Below are 13,198 nucleotides of genomic sequence, written 5' to 3'. Positions count from 1 at the left end.
GATAAGATTATTCCAACAAAAGCTTTAGAAAAAATCGCAATTACCTCTCAATCAAGATTTTTGCATGCCCTAACTCCGTATGACGCCCCCATCCCCCTTCTACTCTGGCTTGCAGTTAACCAGTGTATGTCCTCCCCTCCCGCGGTATATGTCAAACATTCGTGTACATATGAAATAGCATCGATAACAATCTCACCTGATATTCATCCATTCTAATTTCCGAACGCAAAATTGTCCTAATCCCTTCAAGAGTTGCACACCATAACGACAAATCATCCCATTACACACAAAAAAAAAGTTCGATGGTACCTTTTTCTTTAAAAAAAAAAAAAATAAACCACAAATTTGGTTCTTTTTTAATGAGATTGTCTGAAAATCACAACACACGGTCGGGGGGAAATCTTTCCTATAAGCGGATGGGGCGGGGGTCCAAAGTGTTTAAAAAGTCTCTGCTCTAGTTTCAAAACTCGCCTCCCGCCACTGAAACCCTTTTATAACTGGTCATTACAGATTACAGAGTGATTGGTCAATTGGGCAGATTTCATTCAGACACTAAACGCCCAAAAAGAAAATAAAAAAAATTAGGGTTCTAGGAGGCGGCACTCAGGAGAAATGGGATCTGCAGCTCTGTCAGAATCGATGGATTCCGATGCTGGTAAATTTTTCTAGTCTTCCTCTTTTTCTTATGTACGTTAATTAGATGTTAATGTGTGTGCGTGGCTTACCTGAAATCAAATTAAAAATGACGATTGCATTCTGTTTCATCGATCTGACTTTGTGTCTTGATGACAATCTGTTTTGGCATGTATCTTGATGAATTTACTGTTGTTGCAATATGTTTGTTTGCTTGATATAGATATCTAGGGTATGTACCCATAGTAATTTCTGTCTGCATTTTGAAGCAGGGGCGGAGCCGCCACCTGAGGATTTTTATTTAAAAAAAAAAAAATCTTTAATTTTTTTGACATCCTTTCCAGATTTTAATGCTAGTATTTCAGATTCTCCCACGTTTCAGCCTTTTTTTCTCTTCCTCCAAATCTGAAATCTCATTATGTAATTGGCAAAATCCCAAAATCAAATTCTTTGGCCCTTCAATCTCTCTCCAACTGATTCTCCGCTCTCTCACACACTCTCCATCAATTTGGCTCTGTGGCTTCCTTCCAAATTCTTTTGGCTGCTCATCGGTCGACTTGCTAGAATTAAGTATTTGTTTGCCTTTTTTTTCCCCTTTCTATTTTCTAATTTTGTTTACATTTTAATATATTTTTGCTTGACATAAACTGATTATGATTTGTTTAACTCTATATTTTGAAAAGCAATTGATAATTCATTTCTTGACTTTTATCTTTATAGTAGATCAAGTATGCAATTAATTATGTCTGCTGTCTTAAGGTGATTATTGAACTTTCATATTAAACTGAAACAATATAGAACAAATGGTAACTAGAAACAGTTTTTGTGTGCAATTATTACTAAATTGTGGGTTACTTCTGTTTGCACGCGCTGTCTGAAGAAAAGACCATCAAAAAGTAGCTTTTTTAGATGTAGCATTGACAGGTGGTGAAGCATATTTACATGCAAGCAGATATTGGTTGTATGGCTGACTTTTAAGTCCTCACGTGAATTAACCAGAACTGAGCTTGTAGGTATCCCGTGCTTGCGCCCAGTTCATTAAATACTTATGGCATCTTAGAACTTGATCACGTGGTTGAAATATTAACTCTGCCAATATTAAATATCAAGTAATGTTGGACAAGCTCTTAACACTATTAGTTGGTGTTATATGCATTAGCCACTTACAAACATGTCCAAAATTTAAACTTTGACTGATACACAAAGTGGTTGATTAGAAATCAATTAAGGAGATTTACCGTATTCACAAGATAACATAATAATGGCTACAATTATTACTACTGTTGTAATGAATCCATAATAGGTACATCAACTAAACATCTTCATGCAACAAAGATTAATTGTTGGCTTAATAAGCCTATTTTGAAGGATTTTGCGGTTGCAAATGAAAATTTTTTTTGTGAGTAGGAGCTTGCTTATGAGATCAAATTCAGTACGTCTAAGGTGACTCTATATTGTCACCCGAACATGCTAGGATTTCGTGCTAGGATGAAGCATGCAGACTTTCCAACTATATGTTCTTTTAAACAATTTCTATTAGTGGGATGATAGATGTTTTATATAGTATATGTTATGGATAAGTCCATGTAATTTATAAGTAGCTTTCAAACTTGGAAGCGTATTATATTTGTGCACGTGCTTCTTTCGTCCTTGCATTTTATGGAATTTGGTGACAGACAACTACTATGATCAATGTTTTGGTGATTCTCCGTCCTAAATTTGATGTGACTTCTAGAAGGAAAGGGTTTTTGGTTGCCTGAATTTTTTTTAAAGCCTCTGTGTTACCAATATGGTCAATCATCTAGGAACTATTTAGATGGCTGATGCTGGTCTGTTTCTTAGTAACATCTTTGACATTGTGATATTTTTTATTTTTAATGTTTATCAATATTCAATAATCCAGTCTTGTTTGTTGTCTTTTAGATGGAATGTTAAGCATTGCCATTTTTACCATTTAGCAGTTGTGCTTAAGATATTCTTATTAACATGAAAGTAAAGTCGTTTCACTTAGTTTCTAAATTGGTTATGTTCCAGAATTGTTTTGCATGGGTGGAAATACAATTAATTTTTTTTCCTTTTCTTTTCAAACATTCTTAATTTGTCACTATTTCCTCTCAATTCCATAGATTGATCATTAGTCACCTAATGTAATGTAACATATGGTATTTGTTGTTAATATTTTCGAGTGCTCATTTTCCCTGACTTTGATATCTTTTTATAGGGATGAAAAATGGAAGAAAGATAGATTCTGTGTTTCTGAAGGAAGAGGCAGCTGAACAAAAACAAAGAAAGAGACTTGCTTCTCAAACTGATGAAGAGCCCAGTGTTTCGCGTAAAATGCCAAAACGCTCTGCTGCCTGTTTAGACTTTAAGGAGAAACCTCTTCGTATATCCAAAAAAGACTCAGTTATTGAAACAAATAGAGACCGGAGTGTACAGGAAGAAGCTGTAGCTGTTCGTCTGACAGCTGGAAAAGAAGATGGCCGCCCATGTAGAAGACTTGTAGATTTCGTTTTTCACAATGAAGATGGAATCTCACAGCCTTTTGAAATGCTGGAAGTTGATGACATTTTTATCTCTGGTCACATCTTACCACTTCAAGAATGTGCTGACATAGAAAAACCAAAGGGTGTCAGATGTGAAGGCTTTGGACGCATAGAAGAATGGGCCATCTCTGGTTATGAAGATGGATCACCAGTTATATGGGTGTCAACAGTTATTGCAGATTATGATTGTATCAAACCATCAAGCAGTTACAAGAAGTTCTATGATCATTTCTATGCAAAGGCTAGTGTGTGTGTAGAGGTTTACAAGAAACTCTCAAGATCTTATGGAGGGAATCCTGACATAACCCTTGATGAATTGCTTGCTGGGGTTGTCCGTGTAATGAGTGGTATGAAGTTCTTCTCCCGTGGTGTATCTATCAGGGATTTCATTGTTTCTCAGGGAGAGTTCATCTATAACCAACTAATTGGTTTGGATGAGACATCAAAGAAGAATGAGAAGTTATTTGTTGAGCTACCTGTTCTTGGTGCTTTAAGGGATGAGAGCAGCAATCTAGATGATCTTGCTCAACCTCGGACTGAGTCTTCACATGGGAGTCTGAAAATTGGTCCAAAATCTGGAGATCAAGAAAACAAAATGAATAATTCTGCTACATCTTGTCCAGATGAAGAAAATGAAGATTTAAAATTGGCAAAGCTATTACAGGAAGAAGAGCACTGGCACTCAATGAAGCAGAAGAAAAACCATGTTTCAGCACCATCTAGCAAATATTACATTAAGATCAATGAGGACGAAATTGCAAATGACTACCCACTACCTGCATATTACAAGACATCCAGTGTAGAGACAGATGAGTATATGGTCTTTGACCATGGCATTGGCTATGTTGATGAATTGCCAAGAAGCATGCTCCACAACTGGGCTTTGTACAACTCAGACTCTAGACTGATTTCGCTAGAGCTCCTCCCCATGAAACCATGTGCTGAAATTGATGTGACAATATTTGGGTCTGGGATTGTGACTACTGATGATGGTACTGGATACAATTTTGATGGCGAGTCCACTCACTCTCCTTCAAGTGGTTCTGGGACTTCTGAAATTGATGGTATTCCAGTTTATTTGAGTGCAATCAAGGAGTGGATGATTGAGTTTGGATCCTCGATGGTTTTTATTTCGATACGGACTGATATGGCCTGGTATGCCTTTTACTCCCCTACTTCCTTTTCAACGAAATAAACACCTCTAGCCCCTCTGCTCTTTTTTTCTTCAGACGTGCATGGTCAGATTCTCTTAAAACTAAGAAAGCATTTATTAGAAGCATTTTTAGGTCTTGTTTTGATATATTGCTTGAAATACTGAATGAAGTGTACCTCCTACGCCCAATGATGCTTGGACTCAGGTACAGATATCGGATATGGGTACATATCTAAGTTTCGGGTCTTTTATTTTCTAAATTATAGGATATGTGGATATGGCTAAAAAGATTCCAAATTTTGGATACGGGTATGTGGGTATGTCTTTTAAGTTTCAATTTTTTTTACTAACTCGAGATGTCATTTTAAATAGACCAAAATCAATTGTTCATAAATAAGAAAATGCGTATTGAATAAAGGGTTAAGATGAATAAAATAGAATTTTGAAATTTAGTTTTCAATTATAGGAAGTTAATTGCTAAATGGTATATAAAATAGAAGGTGAGAGACTTGATTGCAATTTAGACTTAGTGGAGACTAAGTAAGTATCATTTTACGGAAGCCATATTCATTTTATACAAATAAAACTCTAAACCACCGATACAGAGAGGGAAAGAAGAAAAAAAGAAGAACAGGGAAAGAAAAAAGAAGAAGGGGAAATCCAGCACCCTTTATCCACGAAAGGCAGTATTAGGTTTATAGAGAGCAGAAATGAGAAAGAAAAGAAAAAGGAAAAGAAAAAAAAGAAGCAAAAATGGCGAAGTGTCCGGTTGAAACTTGAAGGATTCGACACTTATTTCATGCCATACCCATGTCATTTGGTGTCCGACACGAGTACTCTGATCATTTCGAAGAGTCTGAGCATCATAGCCTACGCCTATAAATATGTTAATTTTGAAACTTGTTTGCACATAGGAAGTGTCTTGGATATAGCATCATGAATTTGTCAACTTGCTTAGTAGAAGTTAAGATCATAGTAAGTAGTTTGAGAACAGATATCAATATTTTGGGTCATTTAAGTGCATTATAATGCTTTTTTTATGAATGACTGGAGTTATTTTCCTTCAATTTCTTAAGGTATAGACTTGGAAAGCCTTCAAAACAATACGAGTCTTGGTATAAACCAGTTCTCAAAACAGCAAGGCTTGCAATTTGTATAATTTCTCTGTTAAAGGATCAGACCCGGGTAGCAAAGCTTTCTTTCATGGATGTCATCAAGAAGGTGTCAGATTTTGACAAAGATCACCCGGCTCATGTATCATCTAATCCAGGTGTCGTAGAGAGATATGTGGTTGTACATGGACAGATTATTCTGCAGCAGTTTTCAGAATATCCTGATCAAAATATTAAGAAGTGTGCATTTGTGATTGGCCTAACCAAGAAAATGGAAGAGAGGCACCATACCAAATGGCTTGTCAAGAAGAAGAAGCTTTTGCACAGGGATGAGTCAAACCTGAATCCCAGAGGTGCAATGGCACCTGCCATTTCCAAGAGGAAGGCTATGCAGGCAACAACAACCAGGCTAATCCGCAGAATCTGGGGGGAATACTATTCAAATAACTTACCAGATGAATTGAATGAGGGAATAAATTGTGAGGTTCAAGAGGAGAATGAAGTTGAAGAGCAAGAGGAAAAGGAAGATGATGATGCTCAGGAGGACTTGGTGGTTCCAGAAAAAACTCAGACAACTTGCTCCGCACGTAAACGAACTAAGTCATGTTCAAGTAACAAGGAAACAAAATGGGATGGGGAATCTTTTGGCAAAAAAACTACAGGTGAAGCTTTATATAAAAGGGCCATAGTCCAGGGAGATGTGTTAACTGTTGGAGGGGCAGTTTTGATACAAGTTGATGAATCCGATGATCTTCCAGCCATCAGTTTCGTGGAGTACATGTTTGAAAGATTAGATGGGAGTAAAATGTTTCATGGAAGAATGATGCAGAGAAGCTGCCAAACAGTATTAGGAAATGCGGGAAATGAAAGGGAAGTATTTCTTACAAATGAGTGCATGGACTTTGAACTGGAAGACATAAAACAAATCATAATGGTGGATATAAGATCGATACCTTGGGGTCATGAACACAGAATAGTGAATGCCAATGCTGATAAAGTTGATAGAGAAAGGGCAGAAGAAAGGAAGAAAAAAGGATTGCCAATTGAATATTACTGTAAAAGTTTGTATTGGCCCGATAGAGGTGCTTTCTTCACTCTTCCATTTGGTTCAACGGGTCTTGGATCTGGCTTTTGTGAATCTTGCAAAATAAAGGATGCTGATGGTGATAAAGAAAGTTTTAAAATGAATGCATCGATGATCAGTTTTATATACCGAGGAACTGAATACTTTACATATGACTATGTCTACGTTAGCCCTAGTTTCTTTTCTGCTGAAAGGGAGGGTGAAATTTTCAAGGGTGGAAGAAATGTGGGATTGAAGGCTTATGTTATATGTCAGCTAACTGAAATTAGTGGGCCAAAGCGATCTAAACAAGATGATGCAAGATCTATTCATGTCAAAATCAGAAGATTTTTCAGGCCAGAGGACATCTCAGTTGAGAAAGCATGCTCTTCAGATATTCGAGAGGTAGATACTTTATACCATACATTGACCAGGATATTTTATTATTCTCAGACTAAGTCGGTACCACATGATTATCTTGACTCTTGAATATGAACCTTGATAGATTACAAGGTTGTGGATATTGAATTTCATTCTGATATTTTTGATCACTTGCTATTTTCTCTGGGTGGTTGGTCAGATCTATTATTCTGAAGAAATGCATACTGTACCAGTTGATATGATTGAAGGAAAATGTGAGGTAAGGAAAAAGCAAGACCTGCCTCAAGATGTCCCTGCAATCTTTGAACATGTTTTCTTCTGTGAATATCTTTATGATCCTTCCAAAGGATCCATCAATCAGGTAATGTCCACTCTTTTTCCTGTAATACATTCTGACTAGAATTATTTTTACTCATTCTATATCCCAGCTTGTTGGCTATTTATCTCAGTTCCTTTCTAATTCCAATTTCTTACATTCTGGTTAATGTTCCAATGCTGTACCCAAGCAGTTGCCATCTCACATTAAACTACAGTACTCCTCTGGGAAGTTGAATGATGATGCTATGTCTCGGAAGAGAAAGGGTAAAGGTAAAGAAGGCGAGAATGATTTGGAAGAAGGAAAACTGAAAGAAGCACCTCAAGAGAACAGCTTGGCTACTTTAGATATATTTGCTGGTTGTGGTGGCTTATCTGAGGGATTGAAGCAATCAGGCAACCTTCATTGTTTGTTGCATTAAATAGAAGGTATCAATTCCTCGTAAGCAGTCTCTGATTTGGTTATTATACCTCTAATCCTCAGGTGTATCTGTTACAAAATGGGCTATTGAGTACGATGAGGAGGCTGGAAAAGCATTTAAACTCAATCATCCAGAGTCAACGGTGTTTGTGAACAATTGCAATGTCATCCTGAGGTTAGACTTGCCATGTTTTATAATACTCTCTCTCTCTACACACACAAAACACAATGTTATTAGTGAATCAAGATTAGCTATTGGAAATGGAAAATAACCAGATATGATGCAGGGCAATCATGCAGAAGTGTGGGGATGTAGATGACTGCATTTCAACACCTGAGGCTACTGAATTGGCTTCTTCTCTTGGCAAGGAGGAGATTGATAATCTGCCAATGCCAGGAGAAGTGGACTTCATCAATGGCGGGCCTCCTTGTCAGGTTTGGTTGAGCAATGTGATTCATAGATCCTCACAAATAGATAACGACTAAGTATTGTTATTAATCAAGATACAATTCGTCTTGCAGGGTTTTTCTGGAATGAACAGATTTAATCAGAGCACCTGGAGCAAAGTTCAATGTGAGATGATTTTAGCATTTCTATCCTTTGCTGAGTATTATCGTCCAAAGTTCTTTCTCCTTGAGAATGTGAGGAACTTTGTGTCTTTCAACCAAGGACAGACATTTCGCTTAACTTTAGCATCTCTTCTTGATATGGGATATCAGGTAAAATACTGTTGTATTCATATGATAACCAATTTCTGAAATTCATGCCAAAAAAATATTTGCGTTTATTTCTTCTCATGGACAGGTGAGATTTGGTATCCTCGAAGCTGGTGCATATGGAGTTCCTCAGTCAAGGAAGCGAGCATTCATATGGGCTGCATCTCCGGAAGAGGTTCTGCCTGAGTGGCCAGAGCCAATGCATGTCTTTGCTGCACCGGAGTTGAAAATAACGTTATCCGGAAATTCTCAATATGCTGCTGTTAAGAGTACCGCAAGAGGTGCTCCATTTCGTTCTCTTACAGTCAGAGATACTATTGCAGATCTCCCACCTGTGGGCAATGGTGCTTCAGCTATGACTTTGCAGGTACTAGTTTTGTTTGTGCCATACAAAATAGATTAATGAAAAGTGAGCAACTGAACTACACAATTATTCTGTGTTGATACACAAGTGCTGATACTGGGAGAGTAGCTCTGGTAGACTTCAGATGAATCATTCTTGCTTTTTGATTTTTGCAGTATAAAGGCGAACCTATTTCATGGTTCCAGAAGAAAATTCGAGGTAACATGGAGATAATAAATGATCACATATCAAAAGAAATGAATGAGCTAAATCTAATCCGGTGTCAAAGAATCCCCAAGCGCCCAGGTGCTGATTGGCGTGACCTTCCTGATGAAAAGGTATCAAACATTTAACTAAATAGGCCATTATCCGAAAACTTTTGACAGATTCTATGGTACTGTCAATTTATATTTTGCTAGCATACTGTTAAACTTGTTTTGTGTCAATTTGCAGGTCAAGTTATCTACCGGCCAAATGGTTGATCTGATACCTTGGTGCTTGCCAAATACAGCCAAGAGGCACAATCAATGGAAGGGGCTTTTTGGAAGGTTAGATTGGGAGGGAAATTTTCCAACTTCCATAACAGATCCCCAACCAATGGGTAAAGTGGGAATGTGCTTCCATCCTGAGCAAGACAGGATCGTCACGGTTCGAGAGTGTGCACGTTCTCAAGTAAGTACACTTGTCTGATTTGTTCAATAATATCCAAAGTGATAGACGGGATATATTTTTGGGCTTGCTTTCGTTTCAAGCTACTGGAAACTTTGCTGCCGTATTTCTTTTCATTGCTTGAAATTCTTGTTATGAGTAAAACTTTATCTATCGATGCAGGGTTTCCCAGATAGCTATCAATTTTCTGGTACTGTTCTACACAAGCACCGGCAGATTGGAAATGCTGTTCCTCCTCCTCTGGCTTAAAGCACCGGCAGATTGGAAATGCTGTTCCTCCTCCTCTGGCTTATGCACTGGGCAGAAAACTGAAAGAAGCAATTGAGAGTAAAAGGTCTAAGTAGCAATCCTGCTGGTGTCTTTCTTAAAGAGACTTGTAGATATATCTTCATTCCTCACAATGTCAATTTTTTATGGGATTTTTTTATTAGTATTCACAGAATTCAGAAAATTGTCATTTCATATCACAATTTTGTGGTTCGATTTAAAAACTTGAGCTAATGATGTCTGTTGTACAAGTTACAACTTTTGCAAATAAATTGATTTTTTTTTCGTTTTTTTTGAAATACGTGTGAATTGGACTTGAATAAAGTCCTTGTATACCGAGCTTTACAGCTTGGTGTACAGCCCACTCACATGGAGTAGAACTTGCGCATTAATGGAACGTGGGCCTTGCCTCCATGTGAGGGGGCTATACACAGCAACCCCAAGTTGAACTTAGCTGATTTGGCTCAATTACAATTACATACAGTTGATTTTTGGTTCTAGTTATGGTATTGAATTTTAATTGAATTTGGTAATTTTTTATAATCTCTTGATTAAATCATAATTTGAATGTATTAACATATATTTAGAATAACCAACAGTCTTTTTGATTGAAATGAAGAGAATAAAAGCACAAAATATTATATTTTATAGTAGGGCTGAACAATACTTTCGAACAAAATCGATTGAATTGAGCGGTTTTTTTTAAAAATTAAATATCCGAATAGGTTTTTGAATTGAGAATTGACAAATTCAATTTGGTTCTCGATTTTAAACCAAATAATGAATCTCCCTAAACTTTTTAAAATTTTTATATTGGATGAATCAAATTATTTTAATTTTTCTAAACAAATTAGTAAATTAACTAACTAGGTGATTAATGCACTAACTCCCAGTCCATGCCTAGTCTAAGAACAAGCCCAACCCAATTTTTAAATCCAATTTTTTGACACAATTATTTTCATTTTCAGTCTAAGAACAAGCCCCTTTTATCCTTCCTTTTCTTAAAGTAAGTACATAATTGTTAACCTCAAATCCATTTGAGAAATTGAAAACCAAAATATCCGAAATTGAAGTCATCGGGTCCGACTTTCCCTATTGAACTGCCCATCAAAGCCGTGACCTCCGACCAAGACCACTGATTGTTGACCATTTGAACAAGGTAGCGTGTAAGCTTCCTTATATTTGATTTACTCTATTTGTATTTGGATTTTGGTTGAGCATTACGTCATTGAATAACTTAGAAAGCACCAGTAGAAGAAAAAATACAGTTTATATTGGTCAATGTTATACAAACCCAACCGTGAATTTGTGTGGGTTGACTCTTGTGCATGCGCATCTGCACCTGCACGCAGAAGTATGAGTCACAAAAGAATTGACTTGTCCGAACAATGAACCATGATTAAATTACAAGGCATTGACCAGAAATTGGAATTTATTTTGATTTTATTTTTGTGTTTTTTTTCCCATTATGTTGAAGGTCTAGTAGCAATTTAGCAACCTCAAGACAACGTGACATTCTTTTTGAGCTCTGCATATAAAATAATATTAAGAGGTGAATTCTCCACTCAAAAAATCAACTACCAGGATAAAAAACTTACCTTCCTATACTTCAAAGAAAAAACACCAGTTTAACAAAGCATATTAGATTGCATACCTTCAGAAGGAGGTTTTTCATCCTTAGATTTGTTGTTGCTGTAATAAGTACGGCAAATAATTATACGACTAATGACAATAATAATAAATGGTGTACACTTTTACAAAATGAAGAAAAACATGCAGATTTTAGTGTTTGATGATTTTCCTCCACATCGTTTGTAAAATCAAGTTGCTAGTTAAGGTGATACCAGTTTTGGATGTTCAAATGGGTGACAAAAAAAACTTAATGAGAGGTCAAAAATATGGAATCATTTCACTAAGATACTTAGGGTCTGTTTGATTGCAGGCATGAAAATTGGGTAGAAAAAAATGAATTTTAGGGAATTGAATTGCCTAGGATTTATTTTACTAAGAATTGTCAATTAAATGTGTTTGATTTGTATAATTTTTCACCGGAAAAATATTGAAATTTTGGATCTTTTGGTGTTTGTTTAGCTTTGTTTTCCATAAAAATTATCAATTAAAGAGATAAAATTTGATACAATTGTGGATAGAAACTGTTTCGTTTGTCGAAAATAAAAAAAAATATTTAAAAAAAAGGTTGAAAACACTTTTCCACCAAAACCAAAGGAAAACAATTTCCTTGAAAATCATGAAAATGGGTCACGTGGGGGGAGGGGGAATAGGGTGGAAAAGTAATTTCATGGAAAATTTTGGATGCCAAACAACAAATAAATTTTCCATTTTCATGGAAAATGGAGGGTATCAAACAAGCCCTTAGTGGAGAAAGAGTAATGTAATTATTGTGGGAGAGCATTTAAGGCTGATACTAATTCTGAAACTTCTAGCATGTGGAATCATTTAAAAGCTTGTTATGCATACAAACACTTTAAAATATTTTGTCTCTATGACTTCTAATTTATATTATTATTATTATTTATTTATTTATTTATTTTTTTAATGTAGACTTGAAGGCTTGAAGCAAATGAATTATCGATATGGATCATGGATGTTTTAGTATTCGTATCTACTTTATGTTATTTGTATACATTGGTAAATTAATCTTATTAGACAACTTGTTATTTATATGTTTTTAAATTGAATTATGTTAATTTGTAAAAGTTAAGATTGAACGTGTTATTAGTTGTATTTATATAGTGTTATTGTAAATCTCAAAAAATTTAATTATGATACGGATCCAAATAGAAACGAACCAGTATGATTCTATAATTATATTTGAACCCGATGGTTTCATTTACTAAATACAAGAAATTTTTTTCGTTCGGTTAAAAACCGAACAAAAACAGACCTTGCACAACCCTAATTTATAGTTTATTATTGAAGCACTAAAGTAATTAATTAGTCTTACGGCAATTCTTAATAGGAATTAATTCGGTTCTTTTCCCAAGAAACTTGGATTGAACCACTTTGGTAATCGGTACTTTAATTTAGAGCAATGTTATTTTGTACCAAAAGTTTTAAGGTATCAACATGGCACTAATGCGACATTAAATAATAAATATAATTAAATGAATAATTTAATTTTACATTTCATTAAGTCTATAACTTAACATCACCAGAACTGGAATTGTAACACGAGTGATGTTAGATAGAATTGTTCTTTAATTTGTGGAAGATTGTTGTTATGTGTTGTTTTAGTAATTTACATTCTAATTTAAAGTAAAATTCATTTCTCTAAACCATATAATGTCAAGCTTTTACTATTAATGACGAGTCAATTTTGTTGTTAACTCTATTTTAATGTTTGGGTTTATTAGCACAAAACATTCATACATTTGAAGTTTATTGTGTAAAACGTCCTCACCTTTCAATTTTTTTTCTTTGGTAATTAGCACAAAACGTTATTATTTTTCAGCCCTTGTTTGAGTCACATTATATTCCTAAGAATACATTGTTGAATAGTGTATTGATATAAAATGTGTGGGTAAAAAATAAAGGAAAATTTTGAATTTGCGTGTAAT

General features: G+C 35.4%; 1 protein-coding gene across 1 annotated transcript; it reads left to right on the top strand.

Moving 5' to 3' along the window:
- Positions 1-382: 382 nt before the first annotated feature.
- On the top strand, positions 383-9,907 carry LOC111388236 (DNA (cytosine-5)-methyltransferase 1B-like). Its single transcript, XM_023012924.1, has 13 exons — positions 383-655; positions 2,855-4,334; positions 5,409-6,912; positions 7,088-7,249; positions 7,398-7,599; positions 7,688-7,799; positions 7,912-8,059; positions 8,147-8,344; positions 8,430-8,708; positions 8,861-9,022; positions 9,138-9,356; positions 9,516-9,569; positions 9,614-9,907. The coding sequence occupies exons 1-13, from the start codon at positions 613-615 to the stop codon at positions 9,695-9,697; spliced, it is 4,647 nt and encodes a 1,548-aa protein (XP_022868692.1). The 5' UTR covers positions 383-612; the 3' UTR covers positions 9,698-9,907.
- Positions 9,908-13,198: the final 3,291 nt, after the last annotated feature.

This window comes from Olea europaea, unplaced genomic scaffold (assembly GCF_002742605.1).
Source record: "Olea europaea var. sylvestris unplaced genomic scaffold, O_europaea_v1 scaffold476, whole genome shotgun sequence".
Classification (NCBI taxonomy): Eukaryota; Viridiplantae; Streptophyta; class Magnoliopsida; order Lamiales; family Oleaceae; genus Olea; species Olea europaea.
The sequence above is the reverse complement of the archived record's forward strand: the minus strand, read 5'-3'. Positions and strand labels throughout refer to the sequence as shown.

What these genes read in the sequence shown, in the direction of transcription:
- LOC111388236 (XM_023012924.1), top strand. Translation starts at nt 613, where the DNA reads ATGGGATCTGCAGCTCTGTCAGAATCGATGGATTCCGATGCTG. An exon ending in TGAGGGATTGAAGCAATCAG is followed by an intron (nt 7,600 to 7,687) that starts GCAACCTTCATT and finishes TCTAATCCTCAG; the next exon opens with GTGTATCTGTTACAAAATGG. An exon ending in ATGGCGGGCCTCCTTGTCAG is followed by an intron (nt 8,060 to 8,146) that starts GTTTGGTTGAGC and finishes TTCGTCTTGCAG; the next exon opens with GGTTTTTCTGGAATGAACAG.